Genomic DNA, 21956 nt, shown 5'->3' on the forward strand with positions numbered 1-21956 from the left:
ACATCCCAGACTCTGTGGTGGACACACTGGCAACCTGAAATAGGCTGGCCTTCTCCTCTTGAGTGTTAATTTTAATGGTGGAAACATTAATTTTAACAGTCTAATGTGGTTCTAATATTTTGTAGGGAAGTATGTAAAGCAATTATATGCATATTTTAAGTTTTTAATTTTAATTCCAGTACAGTTAACAAATAGTGTTATATTAGTTTCAGTATGCAATATGGTGATTCAACAATTCTATACATTACTCAGGGGTCCTCATGATAAATATACTCTTAATCCACACCTCACCTCCCTTCTGATAACTGTCAGTTTGTTCTCTACAGATAGTTAAAAGTCTGTTTCTTGGTTTGTCTCTGTTTTTCCTTTGTTCATTTGTTTACTTTGTTAAATTTCACATGAGTGAAATCATAAGGTATTTGTCTTTCTCCTGCCTTACTTTATTTAGCATCATATTCTTTTTTTTAGCATCATATTCTCTAACTCCATCCATGTTTTTGCAAATGGCAAGATTTCATTCTTTTTTTTCTTATCGAGAGAGAGAGAAAGAGAGAGAGAGAGAGAGACCACGAGCAAGTGGGGGGAGGGAGAGGGGCAGAAGAGAGGAAGAGAAAGAATCTTAAGTAGGCTCCATACCCATCTGTCATGGGGTTTGATCTCACCACGCTAAGATCATGACCTAAGCTGAAATTGAGTCAGATGCGTAACACCTGAGCCACCAAGGTGCCCCATTTTTTTTCTTGTTAAATATAACCATTTTGTGTGTGTTTGTATATATATATATATACCATATTTTCTTTATCAATTCACCTATTGATGAACACAGGCTACTTACATAATTTGGCTATTGTAAATAATGCTACAGTAAGCATAGGAATACATATATCCTTTCAAATTAGTGTGTTTGTATTCTTTGGATAAATACCCAGTAACGCAATTACTGGCTTAAAGAGTAATTCTATTTTTAATTTTTTAAAGAAATTATATTGCAAATGGGGGAGAATGAAGAGAAATGAAGAAAGATAAGGCTCTTAAATTTAAGACTGGAAAATGATAACATTCATAGACTGTAATAAATTATATATATACAAAGTAGTACCTGGAGCAATGACTACAAAGTCTATACAAAGACATCCACTCAAAAAAAGTACAGATAAAAACTGAATTCTAAAAAACATTCAAGTAACCCACAGGAAGACAAGAAAAGGAAAACAGAGAAATCAAAAACAGAGGGAACAGAAAACTAAAAAATAAAATAAATAAAATAAAATAAAAAATACAACTATTATATTTACCATGTTCTTTCTTGCTTCTTTTTATCATCTCACTTCTGCTTGAAGACAGTTCTTTAGCCAATCTACTGTCAATAAATTTTTTAGTTTTCCTTATGAATGTCTAGATATCTCCTTTATTACTAAAGGATAATTCTTCTAGATACAGGAGTCTGTGTTGACATTTTTCTCTTAGCACTTGAAAGAAGTGCCTCCACAGTTTCTAATGAGAGCTCTATTATCCAAACTGTTTTTTCCTTACAGACAAGGTGTAATTCTTCTCTTGCTACTTTCAACATTTTTTCTTTGTCTTTCTTTTTTTGATGGAAGATTATTTTAATTTCATTTAAATTCAATTAGCATATATTATTGGTTTCAGAGGTAGTGATTCATCAGTCTTATATAATGGCCAGCATCTTTTTTTTCCTCAAAAGTTTAATTATAATGTATCTTGGCATGAATTTCTTTGGATTTATTCTATTATTCACTTAGTTTCTCAAATTTTTATGTTTATGTCTCTTGACAAATTTGGGAAATTTTCAGCCATTATGTTTTTAGCTCATTTTCAGCCCCTTCTTCTCCTCGCAGAGATACCCTGATGAAAAGAGGGTTAGATATTTTGTTACAGTCCCATAGGTCCCTGCAGCTGTATTTTTTAAGTCTACTGTTTAATTTTAGATTATTGTTAGTCTTTGTTGTTTAAAAAATTTCTATGTTTCTGTCTTCTAGTTCACAGATTATTTGCTCTGTCCCCTCCATCTTCCTGTTGAGTCTATCCATTGAGCTTTTTATTTTGGTTTTGTATTTTTCAAAATTTACCAAAATCTCTCTTTTTTTTTTTAAGATTTTTTTTATTCATAAGAGACACAGAAAGAGAGGCAGAGACACAGGCAAAGGGAGGAGAAGCAGGCTGCATGCAAGGAGCCCGATGGGGGACTTGATCCCGGGAATCTGGGATCAGGCCCTGAGCCAAAGGCAGATGCTCAACCCGCTGAGCCACCCAGCCACCCACCAACCAAAATTTCTATTTGGTTCTTCTTTATATCTTCTATTTCTTTGGTGATATTATCTACTTTTTCATTTGTTAAGCATTTTTATAACTGCTTATTGAAGCATTTTTTATCATACCAATTTAGGATTTTGTCACAAATACATAAGACCTCTGTCATCTCAGTGTTGATATCTATTGTCTTTTATCATTTAATTTGAGATCTTTCCGGTTCTTGGTATGACAAGTGATCCTGAACATGTTCATATTATGAGTCTTGGGACCTTAAACCTTCTGTGTTTTCATTGGCTTTCTACGACAGTCCTAACAGGGGAAGGGAAGGAGTAGGGAGCACCACTTCATTACTGTCAAGTGGAAGGAGAAGTCTACTTTTCCCAGTTGGCCTCCCTTGACATTTGAATGTGGGGAGTCCTCATAACTGCTGGGTGAAGGTGGGAGTCCAGGTTTTCTACATGGTTTCCATTGACAATGCACTGGGAGTAGCCTTATTACTTTGGGTGATGTTGAAAGTCATAAGTCTCTAATACAATCTCAGGATGGCAGGGAAATGACCCCTCATTACTGCCGGGTAGGTATGGAAGTCCATACTTTTCATTTGGTAAGATTTTTCAATGGGAAGATAAGGTTCACAACCAGCAGGGAAGGAAAAGGTCCCAGTTCTCTGCTTGGCTTTCTCTGATACCATTCTAATGGTGGTGGTGGAACAGTCTATTACCATCTTATGAAGAGGAAATTCTAAATTCCCCATCTAGCCTTTTCTGGCCTGGATGGGGGGTGGTACCAACTTCTTCAGTGCACTTGGGTAAGGTAGAGCAGGGACTGTCTAAAAGTCTTCCACCTTGGGGCACCTGGGTGGTGCAGTCAGTTAAGCATCTGACTCTTGATTTCAGGTCGTGATCTTGGGGTCCTGACACTGAGCCCTGAGTCAGGCTCTGCACTCAGTCTGGAGTCTCCTTGAGATTCTCTCTCCCTCTCTCTCTGGACCTCCTGCTCATGCTCACTCGCTCTCTCTCTAAAATAAATAAATCTTTAACAAAAATTAAAAATAAAAGTCTTCTGCCTTGTTTTCTGTACCTGCTGATATTTACAGGCTACTAGCTTATCCAGTCTTGGACATACAAGGCAATCAGAAAATTCAAAGAACCCACCACATCATTCCTAAAGTCTTAGAGTCCTTAGTCTCCCTTCTTCTACCTTTTGGAGTCTTGTTTTATTTGTTTTATATAATAGCATCCAGGGTTTTAGATATACTTAGTAAGAGAAATAGGGGAAAGTATGGCCCCTTCATCTTTAGAAAGTCTCCTAAATTTCTTTTTTATAGCTAGCTCATTCATCTCTAAAGTGGATGATGAAGGAAAGAATACTGTTATTTATCCCTATCAAACCTGTACACAGGCAACTAATTTATTAGAGAACTAAAACATAAAAAAAGTAATAGTTCAATTTTTAAAACTCTATGGGACTGGACATAGCCTTAATTTCAAGGTAAACCAAAAGTGTGATACGGTAATCAAATGTCATTGTAATTTTAAGTTCTAAACTAACACTGAGTTCACCTCTCTGAAGCACTTCACTCAGCCTAGAGTATCAGATTTTAAGAGCAATACTAATAAACCAGTGATTAAAAAAATAAGATAGTGATGGTTTCAGAACATTGAAGGAGCAAGAGATACATTACCTAGAAAAAAGGAGGACTGAGGAGAAAGGGTTATATAATAGCAATTGTTAGTATTTATTAAGCTCAAAACTGGAAAAAATGGCAGAAAATAGAATAAAAGCAGTCAGATAGGTTGGCTTTATTTATGTAGGATTTTTCTAGCAATATAAATTGCCCCAAAATGTGATGAACTACTTTACTATCCTAAGTTCCCACGCATCAGAAGTATTAAAACAAAGACTGTACATCCACTAGTTACAAATATAGTTGAGTGGATTGCCTCAGGAGAGAGCCTAGAGTAGTTTTTAATCTGTGATTTGTGGAGCTATCTGAAGAGGCACTATGGATTGTAGGGTGAGGTACAACTGCTGCTGAACACATAAAATGCCCAATTTCCCCAAATTGCTTCAATAAGACATTCATTTACATACTCAACATCTACAGCTGCTTTTATTAGGACAGGTGCAGATGGGGTGGAGAGAAGGATGGTACTTAAAAAAAAAAAATCCAAAAATTAGTGAAGATATGAACTGAGGTCTCTTTGAATTCTACATTCTTTGATTAGTTTGTGGTTCTCAGCTATATTCCAGGAAACTAAGATTGTCATTTTATTGAGCGATAACTCCAAACAAGATTAATTTATGTCATTTAAAAAGCTTCCTTCTCTTCAATAATGGGATTTTTAAAATGAATCAATAAATGTTTCAGTTTTCCACTTTACCTGTGTCAGTAGAGCCTATTTTGTGCCTGGAGGTGAATTTTATCTTTCTCTGAAAGATTTCATATTTAAACTAAATGCCCTTTATATTTAAAAAATAAAAAGTAGCTATAGAAAAGTAAATCTCACAAACACACAAAGTTATACATTTTAAATCTATACTTCTATAAAGAGAAACTTTGGAAAAATTAGCTGTTATATACTAAATTTTAGGTGAACACACCATCAAAATAATCATAACTTCTCCATAAGTAAAAGCAATTTGTTACATATTAAAATACTAAAATAATATGAAGTCTGTAAATGCCTGAGTATTTAAAATACTTCATCCCAAAAGCTAAAGATCATTTCATGACTCATACCTATATTAATCACAGTGACCACATTAGTCAATCTACAGGAACTTTTTTTAAAAGCATAAATTATTAATTTTACTTAGCTTAAAAAATTAACACAAATTTCAACATATCATCATTCTTAGTCATTGTAGTGGAATTCTTATCCATAAATCAACTAGGGATTCTATTTTCAACGTGGTAGTTCACTGGTTTCTTAGAAATGACACTCACTGTTAAGTAATTCTAAAGGTCTATCATCTAGATTTTGCTGAGGCAGGACTCAAAAGAGGGCAGGCTGGTGTGCAGGAGGGATCCATGTATGTGGTCATGAGTCTGCTCAATCACTTAGCATGGGTATCTCAGCATGGCCTTTTTTCTGCTGATAGTTGCTTATGTATTTTGTGAGTGAATCATAAGCTAAATGTATACTGAATCAAGGGAATTGAGGTATTATGATAAAATAGTTGTGAACATCGAGTTCTCCTATGTTGCATGTGTTTTTTAGTCAAGTATTATTTATAACTTTATATGTAAAATTTTAAAGTATTATCACCACACAATATAGTAACTCAAACAATATCTCAAAATAGTCTCCTATCCTTTGCTTTTATAGAAACGTATTTTCTTATAAAAGGTAACATAAATGGCAGAAAATTTAGGAAATACAGGACAGCAAAAATAACTTTTTAAATGCAAAATAACTTAACAGAAAAGCAAACTTTTAACAGAAAAGTGATTTTATGGACCCCATTTTAAATTGCAAAGGAATGACTGAATCCAGATTTTATTTTCCCATGGAATTAATTTCAACCCTTTATTATAGGCACACAAGACTACTCAACTGATTTAAACACTTAGGAGTAAAACTTGAGGCTTTCAGCATCAAAAACCACATAAAAGAATTATCCTTTAGCTTAAATTTGAAATTCTCACAAGTTGTCTGATCAAAGCAGATTACTTATTTCAAACTATACCATTAAAAAAGTAAAGATAATAAAAACTTGAGTGAAAACAGCTGATGATCAAGTTTCCTTCAGGAAGATAATAGAATTAATGTAATAAAGTTATTTACTTATTACTAAGAGTTATGCTACGTAATGTTTCTTGGTGTTATCATCTATATTTTACAGGTATTTTTAATGTAAACATATTTTATAATTCTGAGAGACCACAGTTCCCATCTTACCTTTTAAATTTTAAGAGATTTATCTTTCTAATGTAAATATATTTACTGATTTATTTTAAAACCATACATGAGCATATTTCCCACATACCTCTTTTAACTATTTATGGCAGAAAACCTTTTCAAAGATTCCAAAGTTTAATGAAATAGAGGTTAAGCAAACAAACTTAATGCCTGCATGCTTCTTTGTAAGTTGGTCAAAATACCATCTAGTAGCCTCTGAAGATGAGCTACCTTTTAATTGAAGCTTTTATTTTAATTACTTACGGAAAGTGACTCTGCTCCCTGTATGTGACACTTAATGCACTCAACACTTTTAATGCACCCTGGAAACAGGCATAAATAGGAGAACAGAAATTCATTTCCAGGGACAAAGCATAGGTCAAAAGATTAGGCATTCTAAAATCAGTTTTATGTTTCTCAAGATGCAATATGGTTATTATCTAAAAGCATATCAAACTGTATGGATTCTAAAATTTCAGGCTTATAAAAAAGAAAGCTGTTGTGAGAATAAACTTATATTAATTCTGTTACCTTTTAGCCGGTGACTTAGAATCTGTTCCAAAATAGCTGCAAAATTGTTAAATTCAGGAGAAGAATCGTCAATTGTCTCAAAGCAGGACCGATCAATTAGCGTCTTCACAGAAAACCTGTGAAAAAAAGAGAGTTGATTCATTCACCTAAGCAGGAAAAATGGAAAGGAAGCAATTTAGGGAAGTATTACAAAAAATAATCTTAAGTATTATATATATTGAAAACTATTCAAATTTACTCTGTGAATAGAAAATTTTACATAAAAATCAGGCTTTCAGTTATATATTTACTGTCTATTGAACACAATAAGACTTAGGAGTAGCTCACTATTTTCATAGCATTAAAATCAGAATTTAAAATATGACCTTAATTATGAATTCTAAAAACTCAAAAGCTACAATACTGCATATAAGAAATTTAAGTGTCAGACCTAAATGCTTTTAAGAGTTTTAGAGTACAAAATTGAATGAAACAGGATGCAAGTAGTGCAGATCCAAAGTTTTTATGAGCTTTATAAATAGGAATAATTACAAATCTATAAAGTATGTTATATTTTTCCTTATCAGGATGTCCTTTGTCTCTATTTTTGACTGTCATAATCAGTGCATTTTCCAAGACTTAGCTCAAATGCCACCTCTTCAATGAAGAATTATCCTCTTGCATATTCTTAGCACAAGCATTTTGTTCGTATGGCCCTTTAAGAGACAATTATAGTTTATCTTACTGCTGTTATCTATAGTATCTACCTTACTAGAATATAAATTCCTTCAGTGGAGAAACATGTAAGTAAGGACAATCTATGAGGAAGGAAGCAATGGGGAGGCCTATGAAAGCTGTTAAATAATTAGAAAATGTAAACTATGAGGGAGGAAGAGGAGTACAAATCATTCCCTAGGTCTTAGGCTGGTTGGTTATACTATTCATAAGGACAGAAAATATAGGAGGTAAGTATAAAGGGTAACATAAAGATATTTGTTTGTATGATTACATCCAAAAACCCTACCCTAAAAACTCTTCACCACCGCTTATAATATATAGGGGAATGAAAACAGTAAAACATTTATATAGTACACTATAAAACATTAGAGCTATTGAGAATTTAAGTGTTTTCTTTGTAAAAAAAAAAAAATTTACCAACAGTAGTTTGAATAGCGCTTGCATTCTTAGTGTACAACTTAAAATATGGACTGAGTATACTTTCTATTCCTTAGCAAATTATTCCTTTCTAAGTTTGAATCAGTTTACAACATTTTACCCCTTGCAGTTTCAAATATGAAAATCTCTGAGAGGCCCTAGAACGTGAAGTGGCTTGCCAGTACCACTTCTCCCAGAAGCTAGTTTTTGTCATAACCACTCTGTTCATTTATATCAATTCATTTACCTTCACTAAGTTCCTCTGGCTGCGTACCTAATTCCCTGGAATAGCAGCAGTGTCAGTATTCCCATGATTCTTTCTTTCTTTTTTTTTTTTTTTAAGATTTATTGATTTATTTGAGAGAGAGAGAGAAAGAGCTCCAGCAGGAGGGCAGAGGAAGAGGGAGAAAGAATCTCAAGGAGACTTCACAGGGCTCCATTTCAGGACCCTGAAATCACAACCTGAACCAAACGAGAGTTGGATGTTTAACCAACTGCGCCACCCAAGTGCCCTCGTGACTAACTATTTCTTCTATAATTGGGGATCCCTGGGCGGCGCAGTGGTTTAGCGCCTGCCTTTGGCCCAGGGCGCGATCCTGGAGACCCGGGATCAAATCCCACGTCGGGCTCCCGGTGCATGGAGCCTGCTTCTCCCTCTCCCTTTGCCTATGTCTCTGCCTCTCTCTCTCTCTCTGTGTGTGACTATCATAAACAAATAAAAATTTTTAAAAAAAGATACCATCTTCTATAATTCCTTTTAATTCAAATTTTATTTCCCATGTTAGCACTTTATGTGTCTTTGTCACATTTTCATCTTTGTTGGTCAATTCACTCTTTCAATTATCCATTTTGTAAAACAGCATTTGGGTTTAACACCAGGACATAAGGAGGCAACACAACTATAGGTTTTCATTTCTGTGCAGGAACTAATAGCACTTGAATGGTGACCAATGCTGGGCAGATTTAGAAAGAAGTGATATGACAGCTCACTGATAATGATGTGCATTTGTTATTAACACAATGGTTTGCAGACTAAGGTGCCAGCAACAAAATTTCATTTTATGCAATTACTCATAGTTAATACACCACGGTAGTCAAAGCAGAAGTGTGTTAGTATAGACCTGATAGTAACTAAATTGTGGTAACTGATAGTACATATTTGGACAGTACAGACTGCCCCATTTATTAATCACAAACAATTCATTACATGTTAGCATAAATAATGTATTTTTATAAAATGCATCTGTTCCAAAACAACAAAAAATTAGCAGGAACAGTACTGTTGTACCTCTATGCAAATATCTTTAATGTTATATTGAATAGAATATAATAAATCCCCATATCTGCTTCTGTATTCAATCGGTTTTAATATTATACACCGTGTAGCCTCTGAAAACCTACTGTACACTTGTTAAAGAATGGGAACAAAAAGGCAAATAATGTCTTAGAATTGTTAAGAAAATAACTCTGGCCGTTTGGACCTCTGAAAGGACAGGGTCTAAAAGCACACTTTGAAAACCACTACTCTAAGGCACTTTTTGTATGTAATGAAATAACTTTTCTCTTATGTAACTAGAGTGGTAGTAATTATATATTTTTCAGAGCATTAAGAAAATAATTATTCAAATAATTTTCAGTCTTCTCTGATTAGGACAATAACCTAGACTGAGGTGGATTAATGTTCAGTGCATAATACTATCTATAACTACAAATGGGACTCATAGGTGGAAGCCATTATGTACAGAAAAAATAAGAAAAGCTAAGAAGTAACATTGATGAAGTGGTCTCTTGTACCTAAAAGATAGCCAAATTAGATAAACATCAGATGTAATGCATGAGTAAATGAACAGAAACAAAAAAAAGATAAACAGATAAACCAGATTGAAAGGGATTTGAAAACTTGTTTTTCTTCCTATGTCCATCGCATTGAAAATACATGAAAAAAATGCTGTCAATCGTTAGCAAACTTTTAATAAGTATAATGTTCTTATTCAGTATGAGATTGAAAAATGAAGTGTTCCTAAAATGAATAAACAAACCCCTAGTTTGGTTTTTAACCTAAATAAAAGGAAACTTTGGAACTAAATAAAAGGAAACTTTGGAACATTTAAATGTTTACCTCTAATCTTTATTAGGTAGAATGGAATAGGAAGTCTGACTCACAAACATTCATGGCAGAAGTAATCTACTGCTTTAAAAATTATGGCATTTAAGATACTAATGCACAGCAGTGAAATGAACTGAAAATTTTACTTAAACATAAAAACAATACAGTACTTACTAGATCAAAAAGAGCTACGCTTGAATATTCTATTTCTACCATAACAATCTGGTAAGATTTCAGTCACTATTGTCCTCCAGGAATAATACAGAATTTCCTAACAATTTATCTACATTGTAAAATAGAACAGGAAGAAAGGCCATGGATATTTTTTTTTTAATTTTTATTTATTTATGATAGTCACAGAGAGAGAGAGAGAGAGAGGCAGAGACATAGGCAGAGGGAGAAGCAGGTTCCATGCACCGGGAGCCTGATGTGGGATTCGATCCCGGGTCTCCAGGATCACACCCTGGGCCAAAGGCAGGCGCCAAACCACTGCGCCACCCAGGGATCCCGAAAGGCCATGGATATTAATACATATATTTTTGTAGCACCAAGAACATCAGTTGTCAATCAAGTACATGCATCTTTTTATCATGTTATCAGCAGTTTCTATTCCTATAGAAGATACTAGTTGCATGACAAAAACCTAGAATGGTGAATCTCAGAGCACTAAATTACTTTTAATCCAACACTTGAATAAAAATAAAAACTAAAATAAAAACAAAGCCCAAATATCCTAAAGCATACCTTTAGACTTAGGTTCTGTTTTTTCCAAGCATAAAGATACTTAAGGGTAGGAAAGCATTTTAAATATTCTATTACATCAAGGTTGATAATGAAAAAAAAAAAAGAAAGTTTCCTGCCTTTGCTTCATCATTTATAGCCTACTCTCCTCCTACCAACACAAATCAAAATTTCAGAAGGTAACTTGGTTCCTTAGAATCCATGTTTTACTTCTAGCTAGCCAAGTCTTCCCACTCAACACTTACTTCTCTAGAATCATGTAGCTAGCTCCATTATGCCAAAATAATGAGAATCTTTTCCTCTATAACACAGTAACTAGCTAAGATGTGCTATAAAAACCAAACCTGTAAAAAGAATTTCAATACATCTAAAAAAGTATCACACAGATGCTGAGCTATTTCCTGATAATGATGACATTAATATTAGTCATCTATTTCTTGAAGAGGACTGACTTTAAAATAATGAAATGACAATTTGATGAATTGCCTAAAAATACCAAATCAAGTCTAAGTAACAACGTTTACATAAGAATTAAAAATCCAAAAATGGGGCAGCCCCAGTGGCTCAGCGGTTTAGCGCCGCCTGCAGCCCAGGGTGTGATCCTGGAGACCCTGGATTGAGTCCCACGTCAGGCTCCCTGCATGAAGCCTGCTTCTCCCTCTGCCTGTGTCTCTGTCTCTCTCTTTCTCCTCTCTGTGTATTCTCATGAATAAATAAATAAAATATATAAAAAAATAATAATTCTTAAAAAAATAAAATAAAATAAAAATAAAAATAAAAATAAAAAATGTACATAAAAGGGTCATATAATTAAGCACAGTTTTTAAAATATCTCTGTCTAAAAAGATTCTCTTTTCCACTTTCAATGCCCAAAGAAAATTTTTGTTAGGTCAGAAATAGGAAAGAATGATTGTGAATAACATCTTCAAACCTAAGAAAGCACAAACTATCATTTCTCTCTTTGGCAACATACCGAGAAAAATAAGATAGTTACCAAAACTATTTAAACTATGTTTAAAAAATGTTCATTACAAAAAAATTTTTTTTCATTACACTATATTGAATTCTTTCCATGAGTCATAGATTTGTAACATAATTTTAACTATAATTAAAAAGTAAAAATGTGACACCAAAATAAGAAATATTACTCATTAATTTCTACATTATTGGAAAGAAACCTTAAAAATTGGAAATTCACCTTTAATACTTAAGGCACTACATTAGTAATATATACATATATTCACATATATGCAGAGTGTTCAAGTAGGAAAAAAATATGTCCCATCCCCTTACAATAATCAAAATACTTCAAAAAACATAAATTTCAGGGCACCTGGGTGGCTTAGTCAGTTGAACGTCCAACTCTTGTTTTGGGCTCAGGTCATATCTCAAGAGTTGTAAGATGGAGCTTCCCATCAGGCTCTGCCTTGGGTGTGGAGCCTGCTTAGGATTCTCTCTCTTCTTTTCCCTCTGTCCCCCCCCCTTAAAAACAAACAAACAAAACCCCATAAATTTCATACAGAACAGATTTTCTTACCTATACCATTATATGTCTTTACCACAGAATTATATCTGAAGATAACCAAAGCACATAGAAGCATCACATTTCAAAACTAAAAGGACTTTAGAAAAGTCACTCATAAGTGATATTTTTAAGTAGAATGTATCCAAATCCTGAGATAGAATTCTTTCCACTATTTCACACCAAAATTACAGAATTCTTTATAATGTTTATTACTGCTAGTTGTCTTTCCCAAAGGGGCAGATAACTATCTTCTGCATATTAATATAAATCAGTGATTATAAATAGTCAACACAGAGATGGCTACCGGAAACAGGATACAATTTACCTCAAATAAAATGTAAATCAGTGTGGGTAATAGCTTATTTCCTTTCTCACATTTTATACCAGAAACTCAAAAAATCTTTTTGAATCAGCAATTTGCCTTCTTTTTTTAAGTATTAGGAAAGTAAGAATTCTCCAAAATCATGTGTATCCCACTTTTCCTATAATTTTAATATTTTTACAATAAGAATTTTTTTATATATACCCTTTTACTAGGAGTCTGCACACTACTACCACAGGCCAAATCCAACCTGTTGCCAGTTTTTATAAATAAAGTTTTATTGGAACACAGGGATTAAAAAGTTCCAATCATTTTCTCTGGAATGTATAGCCTAAGATTCTCTCTCTTATTATAGTGTTTACTATTTCTAAAAATTTTACTCAATGTAAAAATTAAAAGGAGAGAGAAAATTGTATTTTAAAATATTTTCCCACCTGCACTGACAAAATTCCTTTTAAAGAGAATTTGTAATTTAGGTACTTTAAGGATGAGATACTATATACTTAACATCTTGTATTGCTATATAAGCAGGATTGATGACAACAGATTGCCCAACATGAAAAATAACATTAGACACACACGATCTTAAAAAAAAAAAAAAAAAAAAAAAAAAAAACCTAAGGATAAAACGAAATTTTCCAAAAAAAAACCCATCTAGAATTAGAAAGCTATCAAACCAAGAAAACTTCCCATCTTAATATAAATAGCTCATTAAATCTCTTATATGAAAGAACTCCCAATTAAAATCCTATTAATAAAGAATACTTTATACCCTTGGATCACATATCCTTTTGGAATCTAACCGCTCTTTATCCAATGACAAACAAAAATATTCAAGTAACATATTTTAACATAGGTTAACTATCTAGCTATTCATGGCAGCAGTACAGCAATAGAAAGAACAAGGGCTTTAATATCAGGCCCTGGACTCAAACCTGGCTCTGCTATTAACTGTTTCTATCAAGACAATTAACTCCTCTGAACCTCAGTTTTGTCAGTAATCAATTACTAAGTTATTGTGAAGATTAAAAGAGATATATAAAGTATTTAATACAGTTTCAATGTACACAGAAATTACTAAATGTTAGCACACATCCACTTTCTTTTTGGAGCAGCAGCATTTCTCTAAGTAACATCTAAGCATAGAAAAAGGATTTTCAAGTGTGTGTAAATTGATTTTTTCTGATGCTATGGCTCAAATACAAACACATATACCCACACATGATTTACTACCAGTTCTTATGTATCCACAGACACTGAAGGAAGCACATAAGAGGAAAGTATAGTTTTATTTTTTATTTTTATTTTTTTAATATATATATATATATTTTTTTTTTATGACAGTCACACAAAGAGAGAGAGAGAGAGGCAGAGACACAGGCAGAGGGAGAAGCAGGCTCCATGCACCGGGAGCCTGACATGGGATTCGATCCCGGGTCTCCAGGATGGCGCCCTGGGCCAAAGGCAGGCGCCAAACCGCTGCGCCACCCAGGGATCCCGAAAGTATAGTTTTAAAATCGGATATATTTGGGTTTGAATTCTAGCAATATCAGGCTTAACTATAAAACAAATCTGATTGAAACAGAAATTGCTTCAGTTAAAGAATTTTCATTACTAGTCATAAATGCTCATCTAGTATTTTTTCTCCAAAAAAGGATATTCTGCATGCATGACATAATGTATTTTCCTCAGATGTTAAGCACAGATGTTTTGTTTTATAAATTATTAAAATTTTAATTTATATTTTTAATATTAATTTTGAGACTATATCTGGAATACAAAAGAACTCAAGTGTACATTTTGGATATATGGGAATACTGTTATCCTCTTCAAAGGACAATTACCATCACTGGAAAAAAAGGCAATGTCCTTTTATCTAATGCAAAAAATGTGTATTTTCTATCTTTGAGATGATATTTTCAAAATAGTATGCATTTTATACTTTTTACCTATTTTCGTGAAACAGCTTCTATAAAATTGAATATTAAGGTACACTCCATAAGGAAATAACAAAAAATATACTTGGTTAGTTCAGTCTCACCTTTTCTTTTTTTTTATTTTTTTTAAATTTTTTTTTAGTCTCACCTTTTCTTAAACTATTATTCAAACACTAGAAAGATGAATTTTTTTCCATTTCCACATTAAATTTTAATTAGAGTAGTAATTCCATTCAAAAGAAAGTAAATTCTACTGCTGAAGCTATTACATGTTGAAACTCTACTAATCATTAGAGATTAACCATTAGGGTGACTTTTAAAAAATAAATGATGATGATTCTTCAATTCAACCTTCAATTTTATTTTTGAAATGTCCATTGCACTGATATTATTCTTTACTAAATATAATTACCTCAGTTGAAACATGCCTACTATGTGCTAAATGCTGGAAATAAACTAGATGCTAAATAAACTATGATTCCAATATTTGAGAAATTCACATTCTAGTAAAAGACAAAAAGATAATCAGATTACAGCATAACTGGTGCTATAGTTATTTATATAACCTATTCCAGAAAAGACTTAAGACTGCTTATGGGGGCATATAAAATACCATCAGTTGGCTGCATAAATTAAAACTGGGGAGGAAGGGACGCCTGGGTGGTTCAGTGGTTTAGCATCTGCCTTCAGCTCAGAGTGATCCTGGGGTCCTGGAATAGAGTCCCAAATCTGGCTCCCCACAGGGAGCCTGCTTCTCCCTCTGCCTCTGTCTTTGCCTCTCTCCATGTGACTCTCATGAATAAAAAAAAAAAAATCTTAAAAAAAAAAAAAACTAGAGAGGAAGATGAAAAATGTGGGAATAGACTAAGGTGGATGGAGTAAATGGTGGTAGACCAGTGCTCCCAAAGAGTACAGCTAGAAAAACTGGGGAAGGGGGAGGAACTACAGAAATCGTATGTTTGAAGCCTGTGGACGGTGGCTAAAACATTAAGAATCAGAGGAGTTAAGACTCCAGAAAGAGTAAAGCTCAAAAATAGGTTGACTGCTATAGCTGCTTTTACCCAGGAGTGTCTGTCAATTCTGAGTATGGCAGGGTCTAATTCCCACAGAAGAGTGCTAGTGGGGAACAGAAAAACTAGGAAAGCTTTTGAAGGAATTCTGGGAAGGCCACAAACACTTTCTGTCAGCAGAAGACTAAAATCCTAATCAGAAAGCCTCTGATTAACACAATAAAGCACTTCGTAGTTCCAGAAGACAAATAATAGTTTAAGACTAGCAGAGAAAGAGTGCTAAAAAATATACCAAGCCTAGTAGGTTCAAAACCCTACTATGTGCTAAATGCTGGAAATGAACTACTTACCAGAGTTGAAACCCAGCCTGGATTCAGCACCATTCCCTGACTGAATGAAGGCAATCAGCTACCACTCTATCTTTCCAGAAGAGATAACATTAGTAAGGAAAGTAAGCACTATGCTATATTATGAGCCATGGGCACTAATAAGCTCTTGGCCACATTTTCTTCAAATTGATGGGTGCACTCTACCTGTGGTCTTTTTCTACTGTATGTTATGTTCTGATGAATACTTCTGACATGATGGTTGACCAAGTGGTAAGTATAATAGCACTCAAAGAACAACAAAAGTGCTGAAAATTTTAATACACACCATCTGGTATTCAGTAAAAAGAAATCTATATATGCCAAAAAACAAGACTACATGACAAAGAAAGGAAGAGAGAAAACACAATAAAAAGAGATGTAAAATGATCCAAATATTCTAAATTAGTGATCAGAACTTTTAGATAACTGATTAATAGGATCTATGGAAGACAGGAAAAGATGGATATAGATAAAAAGATATGTATTTTTATATGAGGATTAGAGAAATTAAAATTCAAAACTATCTGAAATTAAAAACTCATTTAATTTACTCAGTAGATGAGAAACAGAAGACAAGATTAATGAAAAGAAGTCATACAAAATATACAAACTGAAGTAAAGAGAGAATAAAGAAGAGAAGATACAGAAAAGAAAGAATGTAAGTCAAATAGAATCTGATAAAATTTAACATACATGAAACTGGGGAGTGTAAAAGTAGCCAAAATTTTTCCAAACCTGATGGAAGAACAATGGTAAGGGTAAATATGTGGGTAAATGCAAATGTGTATTGCCTAAATATCAAGAATAAAATATAGCAATAAAAGAATCTTGTGCAACTTAAAATATATGTGTAAATATATATAAAAAATATAAAGTCCATATATGTAGACTTAAAATGTCCAGAATAAGAAGGAATAAATAGTTCTAACATTACTGGAGAAGCAGTGAGAGTTAAATTTATATTACACTGTGATAAATTAAGAGTAACTGCCAAAAGGATAGGAATCCAACATGTACACAGAAGAAGAAAAAAAATTTATGATTAACAAGTTCATTGGGAGAAAAACTGGAATAGTGGAATAAATAAAAAATATTTCACTGATATATAAGAAAAGAGAAAAAAGTAAACATAAAACAAAGAATAAAATGGTAGCTATAAACCCAAATAAGATAACATTAAATGTAAATGGACTAAATACTCTAATGAGATAAAACTCAATTCTATCCTGCCTACAAGAGACATTTTAAATTTAAGGACAAAAAGATTTAAAGTTAAGGATGGAAAAAGATACATCATACAAACATTAGCTGTAAGAAAGCTGTCTAAACTATAATAATAGCAGACAAAATTGACATTAAGAAAATAACGGTATGAAAGATAAAAACATTTCATGGTGACAAAGGATCCAGCCCCGAGGAAGAGATCACAATTTTGTGTTTAAAAAAAAAAAAAGATTTATTTATTTATTTATTTGAGAGAGAGAATGAGTAGGAGGGAGGGAGACTCTGAAGCAGAGCCAAACATAGGGCTCCATCTCATGAGCCTGAGATCATGACGTGAGCTGAAACCAAGAGTCAGACATTTTACTGACTGCAGCTACCCAGGCACCCCAAGAGATCACAATTATACATCCACACACACCCAATAATAAAGCAACAAAATACTGACAGCAAAAATAACAGAAAAGAGGAAATAGACAAAGGTACCTTCAGTGACAGACATCTCTCTCAAAATTAGATAGATTAAGCATATAAAAAAACAGGTAAGGATAAAGAAGTATAAATAACACAATTAAACTTAGATATAACTAATATAGAACATGCAATTAATGACAGTATTTTTTCAAATGTATATAAAATATTATCTAAATTAACCATATGTTGTATCATAAAGCAAGTATAAACAAAACTTCAAAAGTCTGAAATCTTTCAGACTATGTTCTCTATAAATATAGTGGAATTAAGTTAAAAACCAGTATCTAAAAATAACTGGAAAATCCTCCACTATTTGAAAGTAATAAATTTTTAAAATAATCCATGAGTCAAAGAAGAAAACCCAATGGAAATGAGAAAACATTTTAAACTAATTAATAATAAAGATACATTTCAAATCTTGTTAGCAATCCTAAAATAATGTCAAAAAAGGACATCTGTAGATGTCAAAGGCATATTTATAAAAAAAGAAAGGCTGAAAAACAATGATCTAAACTCTTGTCTCAAGAAATTAGAAAAAGAGGAACTTAAACTCAAAGAAATAATAAAGAAGTCAATGAATTCAGAAATAAATGTATGGCAGGGAAAATTAACAAAGCTAAAAGTTGGCTTTTGAAAAGATACATAAAATTCATAAGCTAACAAGAAAAAAATGGGAAAAACAGAAATTAGCAGTATCATGAAAGAAAATGGAAAATTACTATAGATTTTTTAAACAACAAAAATATATGAAAAGGATATTTTAAAGATCTTAAGCATAAATGTGGTAATATACATGGAGAACTCACTGAAGACTGATTCTAGAAGAAACAGGAAATCTGAATTGTACAGTGTCTATTAAATAAATTGAATCTGTTACTTAAAGACTTCCCACAAAGACAATTAGCAGTTCAGATGTCTTCCCTGGTGAATTCTTTCAAAAGTTTAAGAAATAATCTAATGTTATACAAATTATTCTACTGAAGGATACTTCCCAACTTGCTTTATAAGGTCAGATAATCTTAATGACAAAACTAAACAAGGACACTGTAAGAAAGAACAATTACAGATAAACCTCTTCCGTGAACATACATACAAAAATCCCAAATGGAATATTAACTCATTGAATGCAAAGATACATAAAAAAGATGATATAGCACAACCAAGAGTTTTTATTCCAAAGTAGTTTAACCTTCAAAAGTCAACCAATATAATTCACTACATAAACAGAAAATAAGGAAGAGAAATTATGTTTACTTTGATAGACAAAAACATTTGATGGCAAACATCTACTTCATGGTAAAATATTTAATGTTTTCAGCAATCCTCTGGTCCTAGCCAGTGCAGGAACACAAGAAAACAATGGCATTATGTTTTAAACGAGATGACATAACCGTGTTCAAACTTTGAAAAAAAAAAAACTGCAGAAAATCTGTTAGAATTAATAAGTAAATATGGTAAGATTACTACATTATGAGACAAATATTTTAAAAGGTTGATTATATGCCTATATATCAGCAAAAAAGGAAATGTAAAAATTTAATCATCAGTTACAATATAAAAATATAAAAACTTTAAAAAGAGGTGTATATGTATATTCAAAACTATAAATACTTTTGAGAAAAAATTCAGAATATTTAAATACATGAAGGGTAATGTTCTTTTCCTTGACCTGAGTGCTAGTTACAATGTAGGGTCTTCTTTGCAAAAATTCACTGACCTGTATGCTTATGCTATGTGTACTCTCTGTATGCAGATTATAAATCAGTAATAATTTAAATGAAAAATGTGGAAGCAAAGTAAAGCTAAGAATAAAGCTAAATGCATTACACTCATGTTTTATATATCCTTTATAAATCTGCTTGGCCACAGATTTAACACTAAAATTTCTAAAGCTGTGTAAAAAAGAAGTTGTCAGTTAACACATTTGTGTCCAGTAGATATAAATAAACCAGCTGCCTAGAGATACAATCCTTGGCACTAAAATATTTCCCATAGCAATCTTCACAAAAAGATGACACTTCTTGACATAATAAACAACGTTCCTGACAGCAACTTCAAGACCTTTTGTGACTGCTTCTTCTGATCACTCACAATATAGGCTGATGGAAACTTACCAATGCACAATTGTGAAAAAGCAACTGTTGACAGGAGCTTGTGAAGCAATGCTGTCTACGTACCCAGCTGCTTTCTGATGATCTGGACCAACTCAGAGATATATCTTTTAAACTTGTAAGAATGAATATAAGAGTGGATAAGCTTCACATATTCCCCCTTGAATATCCTATCTTTCAACAGAGCTTCCGACATTTATCAATACACAGTGGAGTTAAGATAAGCAGTGAAGTTGAATGTGTGGAGGACAGCTATTCTCCCTAAGTTGAGTAAAAACCCATTCTAGCTAGGGGAAGAGATAATCACCTTCTCTGAATGCTGAGAAGGTTATCCAAGCCTAATAGCTGAAAAGATGATCATGCTACCTCCATCATGAATACCTACTATCAGGGCTCTAAACAATCCTTAGAAATAATACTGAACCTGCTCTAAAAGAATACAACTAAACATGTTAATCAGAGACCAAAACCAAAGTTCTGCCACACAGGGTATGACTAAAAGAGCTTTAGCCAAAAATACAATCACTGTGGCCAAGGTATGAACAGTCTCATGAGGCATACGCAAAGAAACAGTGACAAAGAAAGTAAAGTCACTGAATTCAAAGTTATTTAAAAGATAATACTGCCAATCATACTAACATTTTACATATCTGCAAGTTCACCCACAGAGTTCAAACACAGGAATAGACTTTTTTTTTTTCTGATTATTCATCAACTATAATGTTAAGCTCAGAGTGCTAATGCTCATTTATTCAACTGAGGCCTCTGGCTGCCTTTTTATTTTAACACATGATAAATTTACTTATCTGCTTTCCTAGTTCACAGCCAATTGTAATAAACAAGTGAGAATAGGAAGCACAGAGGAAACAGCTGCTGGAAATAGGTAGAGTTGTAAGAAATAACAGATAACTTGGTAGGAAGCAATAGCAAAATGCAAAGGCACACAAAAAAATTCAAACACAATCTCCTGGGACCACGTAGCAAAAAGCTCTATGCATCTCAAGAGTCCTCAAGGGGAGCCACAGCACCAGGGCATATTCACAGAAACAGATTTAGAGTAAAATCCTCAAAAAAGATTATATTATTCTTTAGAGAATCTTTTAAAGAAGGTAGGGAAACATGTAATCCATTTTTAAAAGTAGTTCACCCAAAATGTTTTAAGTAGTATTATTTATTGTACCTTAACCGTGAACACTTAAATTATAAGCTTCATTTATACAGAAGATTGCACTCCACAACTAATGCTGAGTAGAGAAAGCACTGTATCTGATGGGAGGATTTTAAGCTTAACTCAAACATTTATAACATAGAGAAATATGAGCACCTCATTCCCTGACTACACTGGAAAACATAAGGCCCTACTGTTACTTGAAATAACATTCAAATTATGAAATAATATCTTTACCCACACAAAACCAAGAATAACTATGTAAAGCCTATTAGAAGTACTTTAATTTTGAAAACCATCATTTGTCTCCACTCATCACTCTTTCTCCTGAAATGGCTGTTAATCCTTTCCAGCCACAAAACAAGATTATGACTATGTGAGTAGTTTCTCTTAAGGTATTGATGAAAAGTTTAGCAAATATTATTCTAAAATCTGTTATGCAGTATATAGTTAAAATCTATAAACTGTATACATATATATAGTACTGTAAACGTTCTTTTAAAACAATGTTAACCCTCAGAAAGAGAATTTCTATTTTAATTGTCTTTGTCAACAAAAGTAAAAATCAAAGGAATATGTAAGTTTTTCAATAAAACATGAAGCTTAAAAAATGACAGAAAAAATGGGATCCCTGGGTGGCGCAGCAGTTTAGCACCTGCCTTTGGCCCAGGGCGCGATCCTGGAGACCCTGGATCGAGTCCCACGTTGGGCTCCCAGTGCATGGAGCCTGCTTCTCCCTCTGCCTATGTCTCTCTCTGCCTCTCTCTCTCTCTCTCTCTCTCTCTGTGACTATCATAAATAAATAAAAATTGAAAAAAAAATGACAGAAAAAATGACTAATGTACCTGATTTTTTATGGATGAAAAATAGAGGTTAACAAAAAGCCTGCAGGACTTTAAAAAATTAATTTTCAAACTTCTTAATGTAAAGAACATGCAGGGAAAATACTAGTCGGTACACAGAGCCAAAATCAGTCTATGAATATTTTGGAGTTGAGTGTGGAATATTTAGAGGCCTCAAATGACCTACTTTCTTTCTACCACAATCCGTAAAAAAGCATGATAAAATAATACCAAGTACCATACAAGCATTTTTAAGGCTACCATACATAAATGGTCAATAGAACAA

The 21956-nt window shown here is 33.0% G+C and overlaps 1 protein-coding gene across 15 annotated transcripts in view; it reads right to left on the bottom strand.

The window, feature by feature from the left end:
- RUNDC3B (RUN domain containing 3B) overlaps nucleotides 1–21956 on the bottom strand; it is a 168091-nt gene that overhangs the window by 122705 nt on the left and 23430 nt on the right. For all 15 annotated transcript variants that reach the window (XR_012011083.1, XM_072784329.1, XM_072784320.1 and 12 more), the window contains exon 2: nucleotides 6711–6826. Coding sequence is in view for 14 of the 15 variants with exons in the window: in XM_072784329.1 (XP_072640430.1) it covers nucleotides 6711–6826 (116 nt within the window). In the remaining variant the exon portion in view is untranslated. The remainder of the gene's footprint in view (nucleotides 1–6710; nucleotides 6827–21956) is intronic.

Source organism: Canis lupus, chromosome 18 (genome assembly GCF_048164855.1).
Source record: "Canis lupus baileyi chromosome 18, mCanLup2.hap1, whole genome shotgun sequence".
NCBI classification, from domain to species: domain Eukaryota; kingdom Metazoa; phylum Chordata; class Mammalia; order Carnivora; family Canidae; genus Canis; species Canis lupus.